The sequence below is a fragment of the Uranotaenia lowii genome, chromosome 1 (genome assembly GCF_029784155.1).
Source record: "Uranotaenia lowii strain MFRU-FL chromosome 1, ASM2978415v1, whole genome shotgun sequence".
Classification (NCBI taxonomy): Eukaryota; Metazoa; Arthropoda; class Insecta; order Diptera; family Culicidae; genus Uranotaenia; species Uranotaenia lowii.
In genome coordinates, this window is record NC_073691.1 from 187715149 (window position 1) to 187740708 (window position 25560).

The 25560-nt window shown below is 35.7% G+C and overlaps 1 protein-coding gene and 1 long non-coding RNA gene across 2 annotated transcripts in view; one reads left to right on the forward strand and one right to left on the reverse strand.

Annotated features, from left to right (window-relative positions):
• LOC129738226 (uncharacterized) overlaps positions 1-25560 on the forward strand; it is a 166743-nt gene that overhangs the window by 98960 nt on the left and 42223 nt on the right. Inside the window, exon 4 of the mRNA XM_055729416.1 lies at positions 8952-9104. Within this exon, the coding sequence (XP_055585391.1) occupies positions 8952-9104 (153 nt within the window). The remainder of the gene's footprint in view (positions 1-8951; positions 9105-25560) is intronic.
• LOC129740481 (uncharacterized) lies at positions 11064-11629 on the reverse strand. Its single transcript, XR_008736260.1, has 3 exons — positions 11544-11629; positions 11303-11487; positions 11064-11243 (listed from the first exon to the last, which is right to left on the reverse strand). It is a non-coding gene; the product is annotated as an uncharacterized LOC129740481 (long non-coding RNA).

Below are 25560 nucleotides of genomic sequence, written 5' to 3' on the forward strand. Positions count from 1 at the left end.
CAAAGTATGAAAACCATAAAACAATATCCACGAAATTAATTAGCTTTTACATATATGGTTTCACTTAAATAAATCAGGTTTCGTTGCATCACTAAGACCTTCTCTCATATATAATTATGGTGATGTACAGAAAAACATTTATTTCGCTGACGACATATTATGCATTCCCGTCACTATGCGATTTTTTATTCTCTTAGGCTTAGATGAACGAAAACCCGAATTATAGCAGGTATACATTAGACTGGCCCATAACAAAAAAAAACCTTATATTCCACGCGGCACCCTCTAGGTTGGTGCCTTTAGGTGAAAAAGTGACTTTCTGAAGGTTTCAGGTCATTTGGCAGAAGCACGAGCTGGCGCAAAGGATTTGAAATTTGTATGGAGATTTGCAAAGGATTTGAAATTTGTATGGAGATTTTCGACAAAAAATATATGAAAAATCGACATACTTTCATTCTTTTTGTTATAAAATATGTTTCCAGTATGCTAGAAAGCTCAGAATTTCAGGAATTGTAGTCCAAACAATGACAAACAAGTTTGTACAAGATTGTCACGTGATACGATTTGACTGTGATGAGTTATCTGCAATTGAATGTGTGTTTTTCGCATTTCTTTGATATATCGTGAACGGTGTATGGGCTAATAATCGCACTAACTTGATCGCATCGTCACACAATGCAGCAGTTCATAGTTTTTCAAACCATTGTTTCAACTTTTTGCAAAGATATTTGTTATAAAAAAACTACAACTTTGCCGAGGATATAAACTTTCTATCTGTTATTCTCATTGTGTGACAATGTGATCAAGTTAGTACTAATAATCCACCTATACGCCGTTCCCGATGTATAGATGAAATTCGAAAAAATCACACATTCCATTGCAAATAACTCATCACAGTTAACTCGTATCGCGTCACAATCTTCTACAAACTTGTTTGTCATTGTTTGAACTACAATTCCTGAAATTCTGAGCTTTTTAGCATACTGGAAACATATTTTAGAACGCAAAGAGTGAAAGTATGTCGATTTTTCATACATTTTTCCGAAAATCTCCAAACAAATTTCAAGTCTTTTGCGCCAGCTCGTGCTTCTGCCAAATGACCTGAAACTTTCAGAAAGTCGTTTTTCCACCTAAATGCACCAATCTAGGGGGTGCCGCGTTGAAAAAAATGTTGTAAAAATCATCCCATACAAATTTGGGCTAGTCTAGTATACATACATTCTGTCGAAAACTTGTCAGTACAGCACATATATCTACATCAAAACACTCGAACCAGTTACTTGAATCAATAGATATAAACATATCTTTTTTACTTTACTCTTAAGTATAACTGATTTTATTATATGATTTTTATACTACAGTGAGTTGAAAAAAAAAATTACGCCAAAAAATTTCCCATACATCGAAACTCGAAACTTTAAGTTTCTTAACACTCTCAATTTTGCTAACTATCATCGGTTTTTGTAATAAAAAGCTCTATTTTTAAATTTTTGCAATTGATGAATGATAGCTTACGGTGTATTTTTCTGGACTTGTAAAAAGAATAAAACTTCATCTCTGAACATTTGTCTGACTATAGAGGATACTCTGCCCTATTCAACCCATAAATTGCCCTATTCAGGGAAAAAATCGATCGGGGGGGATTAGAACAACTTTTTTTTGATGATTTGCAAACCAAATACAGGAGCAAAATTTTCATGTTTTCGCGAATAATTCTTCTCAAGAGCTTCAAATTTTACATTTTCGAGCTTAGATGAGATAAAATTCCTTCAAAAATAAATAATAACTTCGAAAATGTTGGTATAAACATTTTTTTTATAAAAAAAATATTGGTAATAACGCTTATCATGTTAAATTTCGAAGAAAATTTAAAAATAAATAATAAAAATTATCAAGAATTAGTCTTAAAATTAACTGGCTAAACTGAATCAAATAAAAAAGAGCTCGATAGTAAAAGTGTATTCTCTTTGATCATTTCTGTCGAAGATAGAATGTAGCTCTGAGTTGAGCGAAAAAAGTTACAATTGAATTTTTTTATTTGTTACAGTGTTGCCAGTTGATTTTAAGGCTAATAATACTAGAAAAATTTTATTGTATACTTCTAAATTTTTTCCGAAATTTAACATTTTTGCCATAAACATTTTTACCAAAATTTTTGAAGTTGTTATTTATTTTTGAAGGATTATTAACACATCTAAGCTCAAAATTGTAAAATTTAAAGATTTTAGGAAAAAATATTAGCACGTGTATTTTGTTCGCAAATCTTCTAAAATCTTCTTTTTACCTGGATAGAGGAGGGTCTGCTCTACAATGCAATGTGGTAAATTGTTTTAAAAAGACACCGTGTAGATTATTCAGTAATATTTTTTTGTTGGTTTCTGATGGTTAGTTTTGATTGCATTTAAACGATCTTTGGTGAAATAAGCGTAGTAATCAAATAAAAAAAATTGAATACCCAATACTACAAAGTTACAAAAATTATGTTTTTGGTTATTTTTTTTCCCTTAACATGGCTCTCTGAAAAATAACCTTTTTATTGATGAAAACCCATAACAATTGAGTTATTACGGGCAAAGTAATGTTTGATAGATGTTACAATTTATAATTCACAGGAGTTTTTTTTTGTTTTCTTAACGAAATAATTCATAAAAACCATGATTATGGGTCTTTTTTTTGCTCAGTAACAATTCTTAGTCATTTTGCTACATATTATTAGTCAGTTTAAAATTTTCTTAAACCATATAGAGTATTCGATTTTTGCAGATTCCTGAGCAAGACCTTGGATTTAAAAAATGATTCTTTATCTTTTTGAATACAAAGCTTATCAAAGAATACTACCTTTAATCTTTTAAAGTATAAGATAAAGCCATCACATGATAATTTGTGACAATTTGTTAATCTGCCTTATCCTTAAAAATTCATTTTAATACACATTCACGTACAAATGTAAGCGTACATAAATTCATAGATATCAAGCAGATGTGAGTATCCAATTATATTATTAAGTAACAAGTGCAGACAACAGAAAATCGGTGTTACTTGGGTAACACACAAAAAAATAACAGAAAAAAACATAGACGAACAAAAATTATCAAGGTTAACAGTAATAAGAAAAAAAACGGCAAAAATCATCAAAAATATCAAAAGTTTACAAGCTTTTCAATTGAGTTAATTTTTCTTTTTCTCAATTCCATAGGGGGAATTGAAGATTGGGTTTTTCTCTTAGGAGGGTTATTTTCCTTGTCTCCCTTTAGTTATTTCTTTTGTTGCTCTTTCTCTTCTCTTTTTTTTCAAGACTTCTAACTCCATCGTCCTTTTGGTTCGAACTTGTTTTCTTTTTTCTACTCGTGCCAATTTAGCATTTTCTTCCTGTTGCCTTATTTCGTCTTTTTTATTGAACCATTGTCGCCATCTCTTACTGGTTTCTACCGAGGATACGTGATCCTGTCTACGTCTTTTTTGGCCTGTTGACCTGCCGGTTACCTTGGGCCAGATGAAAACGACTTCAAATGGATCATGTTCTACTCTTTCGTCCAATTGCTGTTCATTTTCACCTAGAGGATATAGACAAATCAATAGAGATTCAACTGAAAATGAAAATTCATTAGAAAAACTGTATAAAAATTTAATATTAGTTTACCTTGGGTGTCATTTGGCTGATCACGAGGAGGAACGCAAATACCGTTTTCTTTAACCGTTAACTCTAAAGTTCAGCTTTCAAATTGTTTTAGAAGTTCTGTGAATATTAATCCTTCTGACTTGTCCTTTATTATTTTCCAAAAATTTAAAAGTTCTCTCTCGTCTAGAGGCCCATAAAAGAAGTCCTTTTTACGATCCAATTTAAACCTCGCAAGCTGTTCATCATTGAGTCCTTTTTCAACGTAATACAACTGAATTTGGTACTCTTGTTAATCATCATTCGGCACAAATTGTCCTGGAGCATTTCCTGTAGCTAAAGTCTCCGAATTCGCATTTGTTGGCCGTCGAGAAAAGTCGACTTCATCTACATCCCATGGTGACAGACCACACATTTTGAAGGTTTTGTCAAAGTTAAATATTTTTAACGGTTCGTCGAAGATTGTCGAAGGTACACCGTCTTCTTCGAGGGTGTTTCCGATTTCAAAAAACCATTTGCGGATTTGATTTCTTTCGAAAGCCTTGTTGTCGTTTTTTTTCTTAAGTCTGTGTGCCTTTTCAAAAATTTCTGGGTCCAGTTTCGAGAATATTGTTAAAAGCTAAAACAGACTTGAAACCTACAAGGGAAAGTCACTTTTTTTTGTCTTTATTTAAGAGGTTTTCAGCCACAGGCTGGTTCACCTCTCTTGGGTCACTTTTATTTTGTCTATAATTTCTTGAAATTTGCATAAAATTTGGATTTTTCAAAGGAAATGTTAAACTTACCTTTTTGATATTGAAGCTATTTACTTACAGTAAATCAATAAAAAATTCACTCACGAAGCTTAGTTCTTCAAACTGCGTTTTTTATGATTTTCGCAATTTGTGTAATTTTTTTTTGACAGAAATTGGCGCATACTTGTAAGCGTCAGATAACACTTCCGTCGAGGTTTCTGAGATTTGTCGCGAGTAGCAGTAGGTTTCAGCATTATATCGCAGTGATTGTGACTATGTGCAAAGTTTTTCCCCAAAAAAGCCTTCAATACGCCGACAGCGCCAGAAGTTACAAGCCTCCGCACACATCAAGCTTCAGCACTCCACAATCAGAGGGCCAACCGTAGTAGCCGAAGCTGTTGGTAACCAAGCCGATCGACAGCGACGCCCCAACGCAAAGACGAGCGCGACTCCACAATCAGAGGGTCAACCGTAGTAGCCGAGGCTGTTGGTAACCAAGCCGAACGACAGCGACGCCCCGACACGCAAAGACGAGCGCGAAGAGAGCAACGACCTGACCGCTCGGGTCAATGCCGGTCAAAGGCGGCTTCCTGGTGCTGGCTCACTTCTGTATTAACCACAGACGTGTGGAAAGCTAAAACGCTATACTTAGCTAAAAACCCAGTATCAGTTAGTGTGAAAAGCCAGACACCAGGTAAGCCAAGAAGCCGCCGAACCGCCATTTTGGGTGTCGCCAGAATATGCCCGCTTATGAATCCGTTGTTCCATCATAGGACCCCTTGGTTTTCGGCAAGAATTCCGGAACAGCTACGTGGCCGCTGAAACAAGACGGACGAAGGTGTTTGGTCGATTCCGATTCCCGAACCCATCGGATCGACAACCTACCCGTTGAAGCAGCCGACGTTCTACAAGCCCGTGGTCCACAAGCTTCCAACCCGGCGAAGGCGATTCGGTCGGACCTACTACCTTCAAAGAAGCCAACAGCCTACAGGTTTAGCAGCAACACCAGGGCATTGCCCTCCAGGTTTGGCTTAGTGTTAAGAACGTGGGAGTAAGGGAGGTGTGTGCAAATATACCAAGTTTTGAGAAGTGCAACTTTTGGGGTTTTTCCTATGGATGTAGTAGCATTCCCTGCGATTTTGATTTTGTAAGCGTGCCGCCCTGAGGCCGAACAAAGGGAGTCCCATAAACGCCGGTGGGAGTGGTAGGTTCATACTTACATATTTGGCGCCCAACGTTCTGCTGATAGAGCTAACAGAGAATGAAGGTGTTTGTGATATTAATAACATAAATTTTAGTTTTTTTAAATGTTAAAATGCTGTAATACTTTTGTATGATAATAATTGATTGAAGATTACATTTTCAATGAATTTGTTCATTTATTTTCGAAAAATCATACTTTTATATGAATTTTAGTTCTAGGTCCATTAAAAGGAACCGGTCCAGTGCCAAAATAGGAACAGTAGGTTCAATGTTGGAACTTTGGATCATCCATATCTTTGCAAATCTCTCAATAACGGCGTAACCTATGTTGAAAATTTTCATTGAAACTTTTAGATAAGATCATGACTCATGAGAAATGAATATCCTAAAGGATATAAATTTCCCCGTCCATTTTTGAGAAAATCATGGTTATTTAAAAACCACCGCTTAAAGGGTCCAAAGTAGGGCAACTAACCCTAATTTAAACTTTTAATATGGCCGAGATCAGCCTATAAAAGGGAAAGTGACTAATAATTGTGTGTGACCCATGATTGTGGGGGTACTGTACACAAACAGATAATCAGTTTAAGAAAAAAAAAGTATGATATTTATGCTTAAATAATGAAAAATCGTTTAAATGTAATAAATTTACTGGACCAAAAAGTCGTACATTTACTGGATCAATGGAAAAGACAAAAAATCAGAGCTTTTTTTTATCACATGATCCGATGATTGTTATATAGAAAATAATTTAAATAAGCTCAAATTTGGTAACAATGTTTAAAACTGCGTGAATAACAATCCCAAAAAATTGTGCTGTGATTTCAAGGAAATTGAGAGTGTTAGGAAACTTTTAATTTAATACAGTAAAAAAAAGTTTAAGAAAATAGTAATGAGTGGAAAAAAATAAAAATAAGCTATGCAATGCGTACATGCATATGAAACTGGCATCACTGCGAAAGGTTCCATCGCCGCCAAAGATTTTATCCTTCGGGCGCAGCGGCCGGTGTGAAGCTTGCGTTTTATGGACTTTATGCCGTTTTTATGAACTCAACCGTGAACGTGAAGTGTTTGCCGAACTGGGTCGCAGAACAGGATGAAAGCAAGCAGCAGCGTCAATGGTTCGAGACTACTAGGTATATGTAAGTCCTAGTGGGAAATATCCGTCCGAACCATCAAGCCAGACTACCTACAGCAACACTGTGTCTGTGTGCAGTTATGGCCATCCTAGTAGAAAAGTCTCGTAAAGTTTTATGATTTTATAACCCGATGAGATGGGTGCTCGCACAAGTTCCCGTTAATGAGTACCGCTCCCAGTTTCACACTTGGTGGGATAAATTTACTTACACGATACAACTTTTTACAAAATCATAATTTTCGATTCCGCTAGCCGCTAGAGTCTAGGCAACAGGAATGAGAAATTGAAATCTTTATTTCTCGGAATATACATAAGTTAAATTTCCAAATCACAATTTTTAAAATATTCAAAATTGATAAAATTGTTAAAAATTGTCAAAAGTGTCAAAATTGTCAAAATTTTCAAAATTGTCAAAATTGTCAAAATTGTCTAAATTGTCAAAATTGTCAAAATTGTCAAAATTCTCAAAATTCTCAAAATTCTCAAAATTCTCAAAATTCTCAAAATTCTCAAAATTCTCAAAATTGTCAAAATTGCCAAAATTGTCCAAATTGTCAAAATTGTCAAAATTGTCAAAATTGTCAAAATTGTCAAAATTATCAAAATTGTCGAAATAGTGAAAATTGTCAAAATTGTTAAAATTGTCATAATTGTGAAAATTGTCAGCATTGACAAACTATCAAACTGTCGAAATTATCAGCAACTGTCTCATTTTTCAATTAGCACATTAATCATTATTTTAGTATTTTCAGATTAGCTGCTCGATGAAAATTTATTAATTTTTCAGTATTGAACGTCGTATCGACAGCATTAACATAACCTTAAAAATGAAACAGATCCGTCAACTCATTAAATAAAATCAATATCCAATCACCGGCACCAGAGCTTATCGTTTTTTTTAGTTGTGGATAAAAAATCATTCACCCGAAGTGCAACTCAATTATTCATGTGCGGTGATGTGTGTGATAGTGCAATTTTCCTTTCGCATTTCAAGTTTTGTGAAAAATGGGGGGGATGGACGCAACTTGAGAGTTTTCTCGTCGCCTCAATTGGACCCATCGTATGTCCTGTCCTGCTGTCATTCGCATGTATGTCGCTATGTTTCTTTTCCATCAGGAATCCGAAGCCAGAGCGGGGTAAATGAGGTGGTCGTCACATCCATTGATAGAAATCATTCAATGGTGTCAAATTGCAACATCCTGCAGGCTTCCGGAGCAAGAGGGTGACAATTCATTCAAGTCCTTGGCGGGAGTGAATTTATGTTTTTGTTGGCACTTGAGTGAGGGACACATTATCGAAGGAGTTATTTTTTGCGGGAAAAAATTACAACGACAATTGGAAACTATTTGTACCGATGATTTGCAAAAGCATTTGACCGACACTTTTCCCACTTGATAGTTGTCTTTGTGCACCATACACTAAATAATAATGACAGAGCCAAAACACTGGATTTCATCAGAGTTCTTAGTTTAAATCCAAATGGGAAATATTTGGTCCTTTATTAAATAAAAACAATAAAAGGTATTCAAAATAAATTTTATAATCCCTCACAAACCACTAAAATTATTTCCAAGGCGAAAAGCTGCTGCTTGGCGAGAAGTAGAAGTTTTTTGGGCAACAACCATTTTTTAGAGGCTATCGAAAATTCCAACCAACTAATCGTTGAGGCAGAACAAATTTCCTGAGATAATCTCACCGGAACTGGTCTTTGTCCTGTTCGCTAGACAATTTCCGGACGGTTTGCACGTGCTCGAATTTTTATTCGATAAGGCGAGATTGTTTATTTAGTCAGGTGAACGATACTTTTCTGTTTTCTTCTTTTAATATTTTTTTTCTTGAGATAATGTTCCTAAACATACGCAAATGCGAAAACAATTAAGAACAGCATAAAATAAAGTTTGATTGCCAATTTGAAAAAAACAAAGTCTGACGAATTTTAGCTGTTAATTATTTATAGCACACATGGAAAATTTGTCAAGATGTTGATCTTTTCTTGTTACTTCAAAGTTTTTAAAGTGTTCAAATGTAAAGTTTTTGCTCAAGCTTAATATAGTAATCATGACAGATTGCTGGGGTAAGAAAAACGGTCATCGAAAAACGAATTAAAAATGTAAAAGGTACTTTTTAATTAACCTCTGGATTTGACCTCCCATTCCTCTTCATTTCCGTCTCTAATCGGACCCAGTGGCCGGAAAAGGTTTTGTTTTGATTAACCTCAATTTATTTTTTTTCCTTCTCGTTTTTTCGTGTGCACTTCCAGACCCGGAAAAGCGAGGGAGCCTCAAGTTCGGTGATAAATGCGAAAACACCACCGAGTGTGGCTTCGCCGGATCCGTCTGTGACCCGTCGACGCGCACCTGCCAGTGTATTCCGGATCTACCGGCCACGAACCACATCGACAAGTGCGGTAAAAGTAAGTAAAAATGTTTGTTATATTATTTCATTTTCTTTATTTCATAGGGTATGGGGCATTTTGATGTGAAAATTTACACATTTTGAGGATGGTAAAAAAAAAATTCAATCTCGCCAAACCCAAATCATTTCTATCTGTTAGCAAAGTGAGTTGTGCAAATAAGAAACTGCGACACGAGTAAATTGAAAGTTCATCATCAATAATCACTTATCAGCTCGTCCCGTTCAAACGAGGGCGCTATCAATCATCCGAGTCTTTCTCGACAATAATCATCGTCGCTATCATCATGCTCATCATCATCATCATCGCCATCTTGAGCACAACGTCATGATCTTCATTCCCATATCCATCCGAAGCTCGAGATTGCTAGCTGCCTAGCTAGTTGCTTCCGAGGGATAGAAAACTCAAGAGGAACGAAAGCAGTTCATCTGAGCCAGATGCTGCTACGGGAGAAATCCCAACTCACACTAGCTGCACTGGATTTGAATAATCATCGAGATTTATTACGAGGTCCCAAACTTCAATTTATCATCCTTACCGTATACCTTCCAGCTCAGATTTGCTAAGGAGCCAGGGTAAAGGAACGGGTAAAGATGATAAGATTAATGGATTACCAGGGATGGATGAAAGATGCCGGACAAAGGGGTAGGATTGAGAAAATATGTTGGGTTTACTGAGTAAGCGTGCAAATCGTAGCTCATATCGTTCTCTTACTATTACACACTAAACGAAAATCGCCGAGTTCGGTAATTTATTTTACCGAACAAGTCTTTTTTCTACCGAACTTCGTTAATCTGGTCTTAACTTACCGAAGATCGTTCAGCTTTCATTACGTCGTATGAAACATATTAAAAATTCACAGAAAACTGCTGCAAAAGTTATCAAAATATATTTCAAATTTTTATTTCAAATATAGAATATGACAGTCATTGATCGATTTTTGTGAACGACAGACATGTCTGAGTGATTCTCTGAATTGAGATTTTTAATAATCGAAAATTCACGAAAATGGTGTAGTTGGTAGAATAAGCTCAGAGGGCGCAGATTTTTAAGGCTGCTGCTACAAAAAACAATGGGGCTTATTCTGCGAGGCGAGTGACGTGAAGTGACTTGGTTTTTTATAGTCACCGTATTCTAGCAGGCGAATGCCGTGACTTGAATGAACTTTAGGTGACTTGAATGAACTTTTTTTTACTGTCACCGTATTCTCAGAGGCGAATGGCGTGACTCAAGTCGGTGCCAAGTGACTTTTGAAGTCGTAACCTATTCCGCAGGTGACTTGGAAGAAATAAAAACAAAAATTTTCAATTTGACAAAATATTAATAATATTGTTAACAGAAACTTTAAAGTAAATGTTTTTAGATGAAAAATGTTTTGAAAAAATATAACAAAGGTTCATTTTCTTAGTTTAAATCTTTTTTTTTTTATAAATCGAATTTTATAGGCAAATATTTTAAAAATATGTTGTTTTAAAAGGGAATTCTTTTTGAACAATTTTTACAAAGAAATTTTCAGAATCATTTCCATTTAACAAAATTCAGTAAAAAAAACCTGATACCAATTTCACCTATATGCAATTTTAAAAATTTCTGAAAATGAAACATTGACGAACGTTGAAAAATCATTTTTTTTAAGATTTATCATGCCTCAACCGAGCCTATGCCTCTCGATTTTTAGTTTTCAAATGTTATTCTAAAATTCCATCCATGTTTAATAGATATCGTGATACATAAAATAGTGCATTATTGAAATGGAAATGAGAATCCGACTTAAATTAAACTTTTATGAATCAACTTTCGGACTTAATTTGGAAAAAGAATATTTGTATTCATTTTATGATTTAGTGTTTTTTCCGCAACTCTAACGGAAAAATAAAAAAGTACTAAAGAATCCATCCATCATTTGATGGTAACAACTATCCAGGCATCACACGATAACCATAAAAGCAATTCTTCATAAACTAGGCCTATTTTCAGCTTTGAACATACTGGAGGGCATGCATGTCACTTCCTGGGTCAGCTGGAAAAGTACGTAGCTCGAAATTTTTTCACAGACCTTCCGTGTTGCTGGCCGGGCAAACGCGAATAAGCTGATCCACCACTACTGCCATCATTACGGTTAGAAGAACGCAGATCATACTGGAACAAATTTTATTATTTGTTAATGAAAAAGTTAGATTGAATAATAAAATACATACTTTCTTACGTATGTCCACTTTCTGGTGTTCTGTTTGCGACTTAATTTTCCGGTCCATTTTCTTTCCCATAGCTTCGTCAGTCTGTTGAACCGTATCGCGCTGTTTTGTTGACCATGGGACACAAATGGACAGCTAGACCTCCACCGTATCATAATTTACAGCAGTACGACGAAGGGCAGATAGATCTGAAATAATTTGAAATTGTTATAAGAAAATAAAAATCTTATTGAATAAAAATTACCTTTTCAGCTGCCACTAATTTACAATTTTGTTGAAATACGTTCTTTGACAAATCGCGTTATTCATCCAGCCACACCGCAAATGAACGCAAAGGCAAGAGAGTCAATGAAGATATAAATGGAGGTGATGCATAAAATTATGTATAAACTGAGACATAAATTAAAACAAAAAAAAACGATACTTTTTTGTTGCCAAAGAGTGCTAATTCTATTGTTTGAGTTAAACGCAAACACAAGGAATGGCTTTGCATATTAAATGTACTGCATTGGGTTAAAAATATGTAACCGTATGTACAAAGTTGTGCATGAAATCAATACCACATGCACCACCTGAATAAGTGCACACGTTGGACAAAATTCATTTTTGGATGAACCACAAAGAAATGTCAAGGGTCATGGATAACTTGATGTCAAAGGTATAGTTATCCGTTTTTTGCTTTTGTATTAGTAAGCTGTCAATAAAATTGTTACGAAAGAATTTATATACTCGCAAAGGATTTTAAGGATCAAGCCAGTATTCTACACATGTTAACATTTTTGTGTTACATAGAAATTAGTTTTATACCATTCATTGTTTTTTCTGTGTGTCTGAATTATTTTAAAATTCCTAAATTAATTTAAAAAACGAACACACAAACGCTAAAACCACCAATAAATATTATATTATAATTTTTTTTGAGACACTTTACCATCTGTATGGCATGCGTGTCTTAATGTTGTGGACTTTACAGAGTTTTGTAAATGTTACATTTTTTCAAAAAGTCTAGAAGAGATTTTTCGCTGAATTCTTCGTTTTTTAAAATTTCGAAAACAGTTCCTTTTATGTTGTGTTCCTCTCGAGCCTCCTTGTATCCGTAGCAATCAGTTAAGATGTGTTGAACTGTGGTTTGTACACCACAGAATTGACAAATCGGCGCAGGACTTTTGTCAAACAAGTGTGAGTGAGTGAGCCTGGTGTGCCCTATACGAAGTCTCGTAAGGACACGCTGGTCTGAGGGGCACTTCCGGTCTTTATACTTGTTACCAATAAATATGAGTTTTGTAATCTGAATATTAACTCAGAATATTAGTCTACCCAGTGCTACATACATTAAAATTGTTTAAATAAAAATTAAAATTTGTAATGCAGTGTCGGAATGATTTTTAACTCGTAAGTATTCATTGATGACTTAACTCTTGATGTGATTCGTTGAACGTATAAAAAAAAAAAACTAAGTTTACTAAATTAAAAAAAATCTCACACCGCATTTTGACCTTCCGGCAGCGACCTGCTGTTTTTGAGCCCAACACTTTGGCCAAATATTCAGGTCGTAAACTATTTTCGGGTGAGTTAGTGTGTAATTGTTATGTGAGGAGATAAGATTGCGCTTTTGATGAATAAATGTTTGTCATTCAAACATTTTTTTTAATCAACGAAGAACGAAGAAATTTGTAATATCAGAGCATGAAATAAATAAACAGAACATCACATGTCTCGAAATTTTGGATGCAAGTTGAATATTACATGTCTGGAAAATTCAACACGTCTGTCAAATTTACAGACGTGATATATGTAACTCGCACTGAAAATTCCGTCATATGTGGTGCTTCTTTTCATCATATATGATGTAGTTTTAAAGATTTGTTTGGTATATTAAGGCAGAGCTAAAAGTATAGTTATTATTGTTATTAAAGTTTATAAAATGTCAATTAATGAAAATATATCGATTTTAATATCAAACACTTTTTATACACTATCCTTTTTTCAAGTTTTTCAAACTGAAATTAGATTATGTAAATCCGTCAAAAACGACACACGAGTATGAATCTACGTCTTTTTCGGAGGCATAAAAAATTGATGGCAAAAATATCAAACAATGAACATGAACGACCCCTTTTTCTATCATCTGATTTTAAATTTTTAATCAGTCCTGTAAAACTCCCATGTAAGAATTTTAATCTCGATCCGACACATAGTACCGCAATCGTTGCAAAAAAAAAAGATGACACCTTTTCTATCGTCAAATACAAATAAGATACATTCAATTTATAAGACAAACGTAAATATACATTAAAATTTTGGATTTGAAGTTTCAATCCGCATTTTAAATTCTCTAGCTATTTTAATTTTCGATTCAAAATGGGGAATCCGAATAGAGAAAAAAAAACATTTCGACTTGATTTCGAATCTCATTAAAAAAATTAAAATAAATACTTTTCAGTATGCATTTTATCTAAATCTGAAATTTTGTCACGTACAAAAATACAAATCAAACTCTTATTGAAGTCCTACATTGGGTTTGGTTACATAATTGAATACATTATTTTGAAATTCTTTATGTATGTGACGTCATCCAAGAAATTGAATATCACACTACCTGCTTTGAATGTTCCTTACATCTTTGACAGTTCGCATGGTGAACCCGATGAAACTGGTTCATTGCCTCTGGAACGTCAAAATGAACATCAAGCCACCGAGGCAATGAACTAGTCACCGTGAGTGAGTCGCCTCTCGGAATACCCCGACTAGAGTCACGTGACTACGACTAATGTGACTCCGAGTCACTTCATTCGCGTCGCAGAATAAGGCCCAATGTTTGTGATTCGGTCTCCGGGAGATAGACGGATTGCCACAGGGAGTACAGATTTTCAAGGCTGCTGCTGATTGTTTGTTTTGATTTGGCCGTCTGGTGGAAAAAGGCAGATTGGCTTAGGAAGCGCAGATTTTGAAGGCTGCTGCTGCCGATTTTATACTTTGATTTGGCTTTTGGGTGGGGTGGTTGTTGCTAAGAATTCTATCGGATTGCTCCGGCTCTGATAAACAACAGGAAAAAAAACACAGATTATTGGAAAAGCCTTTGATAAGAATGGAATGTTAGACTAGACTGAGTCGATTTGGGGTCATTTTTAAATTTCTCAAACCCTGGGGTCTTAAAATATTCGTTTTGTTCCAAAACTCATCCATGATTTTATGCAGAATTTTTAAGTAACGTTAACATGAGTACATTTGAACTTTTAGGTTTGTATGGGAAAACTGAACATTTTGTACTGAAAAATCAACATCATTTTTGTTTCTTTTGTGGAACCGAGCCTACTAACGGGTTTTGTGCCAATTCATACATTTTTCAAAGGAAATTTTTCGCTGAATAACTTTGTTTAATACCATAACTTCGTATCTTTTTAGACAAAAAAGTTATTGGCTGTTTAACAGATGTATGTCTTTTGGCATTGATAAACAATAAATTCAATTGACACCACTGCTAGGTGCCTAGCTAGGTATTGCATGACCACTTTTCATGCAATACTTCGTGAGGCACAGCAGTGGTGTCAATTGAATTCATTGTTTATCAATGCCAAAAGACATACACTTGTAAAACAGCTGATAACTTTTTTTTTTCTAAAAAGATACGAAGTTATGATATTCGACAAAATTGCTCACAGAAAAATTTCCTTTAGAAAATTTATAAATTGGCACAAAACCCACCAGCAGGCTCAGTTCAACAAAAGAAACAAAAATGATGTTGATCTTTCAGTGCAAAATATTCAATTTTCCTATACAAACCCAATAGTTCAAATTTACTCATGTTAACGTTACTTAAAAATTCTGCAAAAAACATGGATAAGTTTTGGACCAAAACGAATCTTTTAAGACCCCAGGGTTTGAAAAATTCAAAAATGACCTCAAATCAACTCAGTCTAATGCTAGACTGAGTCGAATTGGGGCCATTTTTAAATTTCTCAAACCCTGGGGTCTCAAAAGCTTCGTTTTGGTTCAAAACTCATCCATGTTTTTTTTTGCAGAATTTTTAAGTAACGTTTACAAGAGGAAATTTAGACTTTTATGTTTGTATGGGAACATTGAATATTTTGTACTGAAAAATCAACATAATTTTGTTTCTTCTGTGGAAACGAGCCATTGTGCGAACCAATAGCAGGTTTTTGAGCCAATTTATAAATTCTCTAAAAGAAATTTTCTGCTGAACCACTTGGTCCAAGATGGTAACTTCGTATCTTAATAGGCAAAAAATTATTAGCTGGGGCCTTTTGATTTTTTCAATGTATAACTGCGATGGAGGATCCTTCGGGAAGAACTGTTTCTCCAGCACGGCCTCCAGCAACACATGACGCACTTTGTGCTTAGAAGAACGGAAATAAATTGGAATCATCAGAGGAAGACATAAATAATTTAAAAAAAAATAATTTCATATAATTTCACTTCCACGATGAAACCGACAGCGAACAAATAAAGATTAAAAAAAAACAAATAGGTACATTTCGAAATTACGACTGTCATACAGGATACAGGAAATTTTTATCCTGATGTGATCGATTTGCTGAACACTCGAAAGGAAATTCCGAGAAATTTCTGGATCAAGGGTATATCACGTGATTCGGTTACTACCTCCCCGTGGCCCAGGAAAAATCTTGTTTTTCATCAGTTTAAGTGTCATTTTGAGCTGTTTTCCTGTAATTCAGAGCACTGATAAGCTGATATAACTCCCCCTGCGTAGGAGAAAATTGTTTATCGCCCAGAGCTCCTGGCGCCAACTAGCTCATCATTCCCTAAGCTTCGTTTCCCGATCATGTAATGATAACTACAGCTAAATTTCGATTTTTTTTGTAAATCATTCAATGTTCATTTGACATACCGAAAATATTTTTAATGTAGTGTTATATGACTCAGTTAGTTTAAACTTTAGTTTCAATGTATCGGGTCAATTCTATTCTTATCCAAGAAGAGTGTATGTACGATCTTCTGAAAATTTTATCTAAAGGGGAAATTTGAAGAAATTTCAGATGATCTAAATCGTCTATTCTTCACTAAAATGCCTAGACTAAATCGTTTCCCAGAAAATCCATTTTTAAAGTACTGCGAATTTTTCCTCAATAAGAAAAAGAACATTTTCGCTTTGAAAGTCTTAAAAACTCTTACACTTTATTTCAATTATATTATGAAATTATATTTTAAATTTTAATAGTTTTTTTTAATAGGTAGGCAAGTTTCAAATTTTGTTCCTCGAATTTCAAAGCTCAATGAATCTAGTACATTTCAACCATCGGGACATTTTTTCACTTGGAGGAAAACATAACAAAAATTGAACACCATAGCAACTTAAACTTTTGCACGCAGAAAAATTGAAGCAGGCTCAAAATGCTTGGTAGAAAATGAAATTTCTATATATTTTTCTACGTGTCATAAGAACACGTGGAGTAATGTTTGTATGATGGCGCCATCACTTCCAGTGTATTAATCACTTACTAAGCAGTGAAGACACGAACCTTTGGTTGATGGAAATGTGTTGCAGAGTTATATCAGTTTATAAGTGATTCAGAGGATCATGGTCCATAGCGGAATAATTACAATCTTGTGTGCGACCAGCCACGCCAGATTGCCCGGTTTTATCCGGGTTTGCCCGGATAGTTGATACAAAACTTTGGAACAGTCCGTTCCGGCCCGGTTTCCCGGATTTCATTAAAAAATGCCCGGATTTAGCCCGGATTTTTTTCATTTTATTTGGCAAATCAAACAAAAAAAAATTGTATTGTAAATTTTTTTTATTTAGCCACCAAAACGAAAATTTTTCGATCAGATTTTGCAAAAGTAATCATGAAAGGTTTTTTTCAAATCCTAAAATACGATTTCAAATCTGTTTATGAATTTTGATGAAAAAAAATAGTATTTTCATATTTTTTATCTTGATTTTTGTTGAGTAATTTCTGGGTTTTGACAAAATTTACTCGTATATTTCCCGGATTTTGGTAGTCAATTTAGAAATGAAATGCCCGGATTTTGCCATATTTTTATAAAAAGTGCCCGGTTGGTCCGGCCCGGATATGTGCTGAAAAAAATCTGGCAACCTTATTTTAGCTACAATAAAAAAAATAGGGCCGGAAACATGATAGTTTATATTCAAATAAAATTTCATTGTGAGAAAACAGTTACTAGTTGCTGGAATATTCTAACATTCATTTTATCAATCTTTTCGTAAAGCTCTTTGATTTGGCGTTTTTCGCGAAAATTAACTAGTCCATAGTAAAATTTTCATAGTTACCAGTGCTGGTCACTATTACTACTTACTAGAAAAAACCAACATTCATTTTATCAATCCTTTCGTAAAGTTATTGAATTTGGCGTTTTTTCGGAAAAATGTTGAAAATTTTCTAGTTCATGGTGACTTTTTCATAGTTACAAATGCTGGTTACTATCATTAATAGGTTACCTTAAATCTTCAACATAATCCTCCCACTAAGCCCATTTCGCCCTACCATCTGTTAAAACCGGGGAACTGAAATGAAGGGAGATGCCAATGCAGCCAATGATTGAATGTGTGGTAATTTGTGGCATTTTTTCAGAGAAAATAAGAAGGTTTGAGTTCAAACGAGAGAAACCAGTGCTCAAAGAGAGTGCAAATGTGCTAATTGTTGCAATTTGTGAAGCAGTTGTGGAATTTTGATCATTATGCACAAAAATTGCATAATGCAAAAAATTCTTTCGTGCGTTTTGTTGAACTCTGGTAAAGAGATATTAGAGATGACAAATATGGCGAATAATTTCTTCCACAAGTTAAATCCTTCAAAAACAGCGCGCCGATCGATTTCCATCGGATTTCCAGCGAGTACAAACCTACAATTTAGCATGCAAAAGACTCGATACTCCGGCATTTTTGCTTGTCATCCAGGGTTTCAAAAACTTCTTCTTAACTCTCTCTAGTATGTTATTGTATATGTTACGGTCGCCACACAATTGAGATTGAAATAAACGTATAGGGTTTATGCAGTTCGTTACAGATTCTTCTTACAATTACGAACATAGGCATTTGCCTTTGCTAAAATTTTTGTATGTGTTTTGAAAAATTTAACTGTCTAACTCCAACCCCAAGTTTTGCCGAGCAATAATGCAGTCATTTTCTAAGCGGTATTTATGAGGGATGTTACTTATTTTCCGAGAAAATGTTAGGCTTTGGACATGTCAGTGTATATTGCGTCAACTTGGGAACCTTGCATCATTCACTGTGAGTTTATCGAGACAAACTCTGTTAAGTTCGTTACGGTTGAGCGTTTTTTGAGAGTGCTGAACGTCCGAAGTCTTCGTTTTAACCCCCGAGTTAATCTTGCCATATACATTACTCTCAAAAAGTTCGGGTATTGCAGAGACAATTGCAACACAACGATAGTTTTCGACGGTGAATCTGGAACGGTTCTTGTGTATCGGTATAACATGTCAAATTTTCCAAGTGTAATGGCTCCACAATTCCACTCAAACATTTTTTCAAAAATTGGTTCGTGAGTTCGGGTAAGATTTCTGCCGGTACCTAATTGGCGTTGTTGTCTTATTTCTGCGTTGTTCATAAGATATGCACTGTGAAAGTATTCGGCGAAAAGCTTGCATGCGTCTAACAAAGATTCCAAACGGATCTCTCGATGTGTAGCCTTCTCAGTTAGTTATCATCGCGTTCGTTACAACCGGGGTTTGGTTGCGAAACGTTACGTTACGTTACGTTACGTTACGAATTCGTTTCTGAGTTAAAGGGAGCTTATCTGTCGATGTGCTGAACAGAAATTCTACACGCTCATTTTAACCAGCTTTCATTTTTCTAACCTTCTATCCGTCTTAAAAAAATTCAAAACATTAAGATGTTCTTACTAAAAAGGAGATCACTTCTCATCGAGAAGGCCGGTTAATTAAGTAATATTACCGAAATTTTTACAGTTTTTCGGTAAAAATTTCCCACTTTTTTGTTAAGTTTACCGGCATTTCGGTAATTATTACAGTTTTTCGGTAAAATCTACCGATCATTCGGTAAATATTACCGAACTTTACAGTTTTTCGGTTAAAAAAAACATCGGTGTTTCGATAATAGTAGTAGTTAGTAGTTAGAAGTAGTTCGTAAGTTGTTAGTAGTAGTCGGTTAAAGCTGCATATATTTCGGTAATAATAACAGACATTTCGGTAATAATTTATGACATTTTGGTAATAATTACAAGTATATATTTTGGTAAACTCTACCGGTTGCTCGCTTTATTTTACCGTGATTTTGAGCAAATCATCTAGCTGGGTTGGATTTAACCATCCATTCTGAAAATTTCGACTTTTTCAACATTTTGAAAGTTTTTTTAGGGATTTTAACTAAATAGTTACAATTTTGATAATTTTACCAATTTACCAAAAACGGGGTTATATGTTTGCGAACATGAATTAATGTCATCATTCCGAAGGAAACCTAGTTCGCCCAGGGAATTGCGACATCGTTATTGGAATAGGTTCACAATGTTTTCCGCTCCCAAGGTTTGCTCCAAGAGCAGCAGCGATTAATCAACCGATTCGGGAATGAATGGAATATGGGATCGTGTCGTTTCTCCGGATCCAGTTTCCAAGGAGGCGTTGGGCTGGGAAGGAAGGAAGGAAGGATATCATAATCATCGTTTCCATCTCTGAGAATTACCCGTAGGCAGCAGCATCAGCAAAGGCACCATTTCGCAGCTTAAGTTTGTTCAGAATTGTTGCTGCAGCAGAGAAGAGTCTCTACTCCCCGGGGTGAACCAAGATGTTCTTCTACTCGTCTTCCAATACATCTTCTTCAACGATGATACGTCGCCATTCAATTTCGGAATAATGCATGTCAGTTGGTTTGCATGCTGCTTTCTGGTGGGAATTCGCAGTGCAGATTCAACAAAAACCCGAATCCGGACAGCCATCAACCAACATCGGTCGGGTTGGTTTCATCAAGATGTAAAATAGATGTTCTACGGGTGCCCCAAGGATTATCGAAAAATAATACACCGGAATGGTTGGGAATTGATCGGTACACTATTGCATTTTGTGGAATCGAGCAGTGTTTGAGTTGTACTAATAAACAAAATGAATTTTAAAATTAGAAATGTTTGATTTTTAAACATACTTTAAGTAGAAATTGCAAATAAATTCTATTGGATAGTTACTTTTTTAAATTTCTTAAAATATAGTGTTTATCAATTTAAATTTCTTCCAAGTGTAACAATCAAGTGTAAATTGAAGAATATAATCTTAGTTTGCGTGTTGGACTTCAGTTCTGCGGGACGTGGTCGGTAGAATGAGCACAAGGAGCGCAGATTTTCAAGGCTGCTCCTACGATTGTATGTTTATGGTTTGGCCACCGATGAAAAGACAGATTGGCTGAGGGAGCGCAAATTTTTAGGGCAAAAGGCTACGAAAAAATTGTTTCTGAAGCGGCCACCGGTGAAAAGACGGATTGGCTCAAAAAGCGAAGATTTTTCGGGCTGCGGATCGGGTTGGCATTCGAACTTAAATGTGAAACACTTGTTGATATCTAAATTTGGAACCCAAATTAACTAAAGTCATCTCTATTCAACGATTGACACAGCCAATAAATATCCCCGCCGGATCTGTAAACTAATAAATTAATCAATCGAATCGCTTTTGCTCCAAGCATCCGTCAACCACATGACGCTTTCAATTTTACGAGCAGCACACAAGACGTCACTCAAAATTTGTTATCTGAAACATAGGAAGCGGCAAAATTATTGATACCTGTGCCGTCCTGCCCCGCCCCGTATTTTCAATTCCGATCCGACTGTCACAGTGCAGTACCACGAAAGCTATCCCGGCCGGAGTCACGTGTAACTCTGGGACTTTAATTAATTGCACACCAGGCAGCGCGAGGCATAAACAATTCATTCCCAAACGAGGGAGGATATGAATTGTCAATGTAATTAATATCGCCAGATTTACGAACCGCCAGTTCCGTGTCGTTTCCGCTTTGGATCCCCTCGATGAAAACTCTCTGTTGCAAAAAAAAAAAACAAGCGATAGCATATCGGATGCAACGGATCAAAAACAAACTCCCACACAACATGCCGAGAGACACGGAAATCTTAAAGTTTTCCTAATTTAAAAAAAAAATAAAAAAATATTCCTAGTTCCAGGATCCAGCCAGGATCTTTTTATTTACCATATGATAACCCAAAAAAAGTCGATTAAAGTTTACCTTTATAATGAAACATGTCCGTTAAGTCTCGCAGTGGAATTGTGGAACAATTAACTGCCTTGTTACCGGATAGCGGTTCATAAATCTGGCCACATCTTGTTGGCCTGGAATGGGTATGTCATTGACTTTCGGTCTCGTTTGGGGCCATCATGTACAACTCCCAAATTGTCACCCCCCCAACGAACAGAAATGTCCCTTCCGGGTGATGTAATCTCATGCAAATTGCATAATTTCGATGACCTGGAAATGGCAAATGACAAAAAATCATGACGACGCTGTTTGAGAACACACTCGACACTGAATAATGTGATTATTATGGAATGTAAAATAATGCGCCAAAATTTAATCCCCAGTTCAACTTCCTAATATTTATTTATTTATTTAAAATTAAATATTCCAAATTAAAATTTTGATTAGATTGTTTCAAAACTGTATAAAGGGAATCTGCAAACCTTAGGTATCGAATCAGGCCTTGGTATATTCTGATCGTATTCCTAAAAAAATTAAAATAAAAAAAAATTAAGTACAAATCATAAAATATTTACTTATGTTATATCAAGATTCCAGATTTTTGAGAATCTTTCTGAATTCTACATCAGATTCAAAAATTTAATTTCAGATGTAGAAAACATTAATTAAAACATATCCCCAGAATCCAAATCATGGTTTGAATCCAAATTTTCAAATTTGGTTTAACCAGTATAAGAATAAGTATTGAAAGTCACATCAGGTATCAGAATGGGGGTAGGCTTAATAGCGGCACGTTATCCAAACATGCGGGAAAATTGTGCCTAGCCTTTTTTTATCCAAGATTTCATCATTTACCTGAGAAACCTGAAAAACCTATTGAAGGAAGAAATAAATTCAATCTATTTAAGATGGCATAAAGCCTTTCCACTAGGGATTATTAGCATTAAAGCTCTTTTCTACATTCGGTAAGAAATGATAGCATGTCTTTTAAGTTTAATGTCTTAAACTCAGATTCGCTTATAGCGTAAGATCCCAGAGTACAAAACGTAGACCTGCGAATGAGGGACAGTTACATATAAGATGGAAGGGATCTTCCACATCTGATTCACAACTACCACATACTGGAGATTCAGCATGCTGAATGTTGTACATGTGATAGTTGAGTTATTATTATTATTATTATTATTATTATTATTATTATTATTATTATTATTATTATTATTATTATTATTATTATTATTATTATTATTATTATTATTATTATTATTATTATTATTATTAAGTTTTATTCATCGAACATTTTGTTTTAATGAATTATCTATACTAAGGATCTATACAAAACAATTAGATAACACGAAACAATGAAGACTGGCGTACTCGGTTGATGAATCGGCTAGATGGCTCCCCCAATTGATGTAGATGCTCAGCAATCTGGAACGTACGCATCATTGCACTCACTGGTTCATTATGTCCGTAAGATGTTCGGTGGGTTCGATTCGATAGCAAAGAGTGATGACGTAAAGTCCTCGAAGGAGCATTAAAGTTGATCATTCCTAGCAGGTTTGGCGATTGAATTTCTCCATTCAGTATTTTGCGATGAATGATGCCTGTTGAGTTTTTCGGCGGCGTTCCAATGTTTCTAATCCCAGAAGCTGGCACCGTTCGGAATATGCGGGAAGGTTTTCAGGATTACGCCAGGGTAGATGTCGTAGAGCGAATCTAACAAAACGCTTTTGTACACGATCGATTCGCAAAATCCAACATAACTGATAGGGAGCCCAAACAATTGCAGCATGTTCTGTAACTGACCGGACAAGTGCGCAGTAGAGTGACTTCAAGCACAATGGGTCTCTGAACTCTCGTGCTACTTTGGAGATGAAGCCAAGCTGACGATTCGCCTTTCTTATAACTGAAGTTCGTTGACTATCGAACGTAAGCTGAGCATCGAGGATAACTCCAAGGTCGTCAACTTCAAATACCCTGTCAAGGCGCTGGTTATCGATGTTATAATCATATAAAATTGGCGTTTTCTTTCTATGGAATGTTATAACGGAGCACTTGGAGACGCTGACTGATAGCTTATTAAGTCTACACCATTCACCAAAGTGATCTAGTAAAGATTGAAGGTGTGCACAATCGACAGTGGATTCAACTGGAACGAATAGTTTCAGATCATCAGCATATCCTATTTTGGTTCCAATTTCCAAGCTAAGGATCAAGTCGTTGAAAAACAGAACAAACAGTAAAGGTCCCAAATTGCTCCCTTGCGGCACGCCAGATCGGTTAGTAAATGGAAATGATATGCTATCACCAAATTTAATCCTAATACACCGCTCAGTGACGAATGATTTCAACCAAGAGATCATGTTGTCATGAATACCGAGCTTAGCTAGCTTAGCGAGTAAGATTCCGTGATCAATCGTATCGAATGCCGCTTTGATATCGGTGTATATAGCATCGACCTGTTTTTTTCTTTCCATTTGGTTCAGACAAAACGAAGTGTACTCTAAAAGATTGGTACTCACCGATCTGCCAGGCATAAACCCATGCTGTTCAGCGGCAATATAATGTGAGGAAGCGCGTAAGAGGGCTTGACTTACAACAATTTCAAAAAGCTTGGATCCTGCCGATAAACTCGTAATGCCTCGATATTGCTTCACATTTCGTCGTTCGCCATTTTTGAAGACAGGAAACATGAAGGAATTTTTCCAATAATCCGGGAATTTACGTTGTTGAAATGATCGGTTATAGATTTGGGCTAGCGGCAACGAGAGATCTTCGATGCATCGACTGTAAATAACAGCCGGAATTCCATCAGGTCCAGGAGCAAAAGAGCTTTTCAGTTTCCTTGCGGCATTTTCGATGAGCCTTTGATCTATCTCGAAGGTGTTGAAATTACAATGAAGGTGTTGAGTTTACAATGACCGGAGAGTGCTTTGGTCAGGATGCTGCAATGAGATTTATTTAAAGTTAACAAGTAACTCGATATGATTGGAGATGGTTTTTCTAAAAATAATTTTGTTTGGCGACAAGTGTCCAACTCTTCCCAGTATCGTTTATGCTGGTTAGAGGACCAAGTTTGAATTTGGTTTCTGAACCAACATGGCGATATTGGAACAGCCTGCTCTGGTCCGTAAAATTCCTTTTCCGATCCAGCTCTAGCGAGTTCGTCGGCGCATTCGTTTCCAAAAATTCCCTCATGTCCGGGTACCCATAGAAGGTTTAATCCATTGCCTTCAGCAAGTTCTTCGATTGCTTTCCGGCATGCGATTACCAGTTTTGATCTAGAACTGGAAGCACTAAGTGATTTGATAGCTGCTTGGCTATCTGAACAGAAATAAATTGTTCTGAACATAATTTTCTTTTGAAGTGCAATTTGCACTCCATACATAATAGCATATAGCTCAGCCTGAAAGACTGTACAATATTTACCTAGAGGTTGAGCATGTTCTATGTTCAACTCGTGACAGTAAATTCCTGCACCTGCACGGCCGTTTGATAATGAACCGTCAGTATACAATACAATATGAGAGGACATTTGGTCCTCTACGAAACCTGATAACCATTCTTGAGGAGAAGCAAATTTGACTTTAAACCCCATATAGGGAAAACTACTCGAGAGTGTTAAATCGTTTGGCGCTAAATTAAGCTTGTTTAATCTTACTAATTCAGGCTACCCATTTGTATGACTCGATGATCTTTCGATATTTCCTGACAGCCAGAGACCAGCTGCCTGTAGACGAAAAGCACATGAAAAGGCTTCCTGTTTTAGGAACAAGTGTAGAGGTTTGATAGAAAATAGAGCTTCTAGTGCTGCAGTAGAAGTTATTGTGAACGATCCGGACATCCCTAAGAGACACATTCTTTGAAGGTAATTTAGTTTAGTCCGAACTGTTGCAACTTTTCCTTTCTGCCACCACACTAGACACCCATAGGCCAAAATTGGTCTTACTATTGTGGAGTAAATCCAGTGAATATGTTTGGGTTTGAGACCCCAGTTTTTCCCGATTGCACGTCGGCATTGTCCGAAGGCCATGCATGCTTTTTTGATTCGGAATTCGATGTGATCTGACCAGTTTAATTT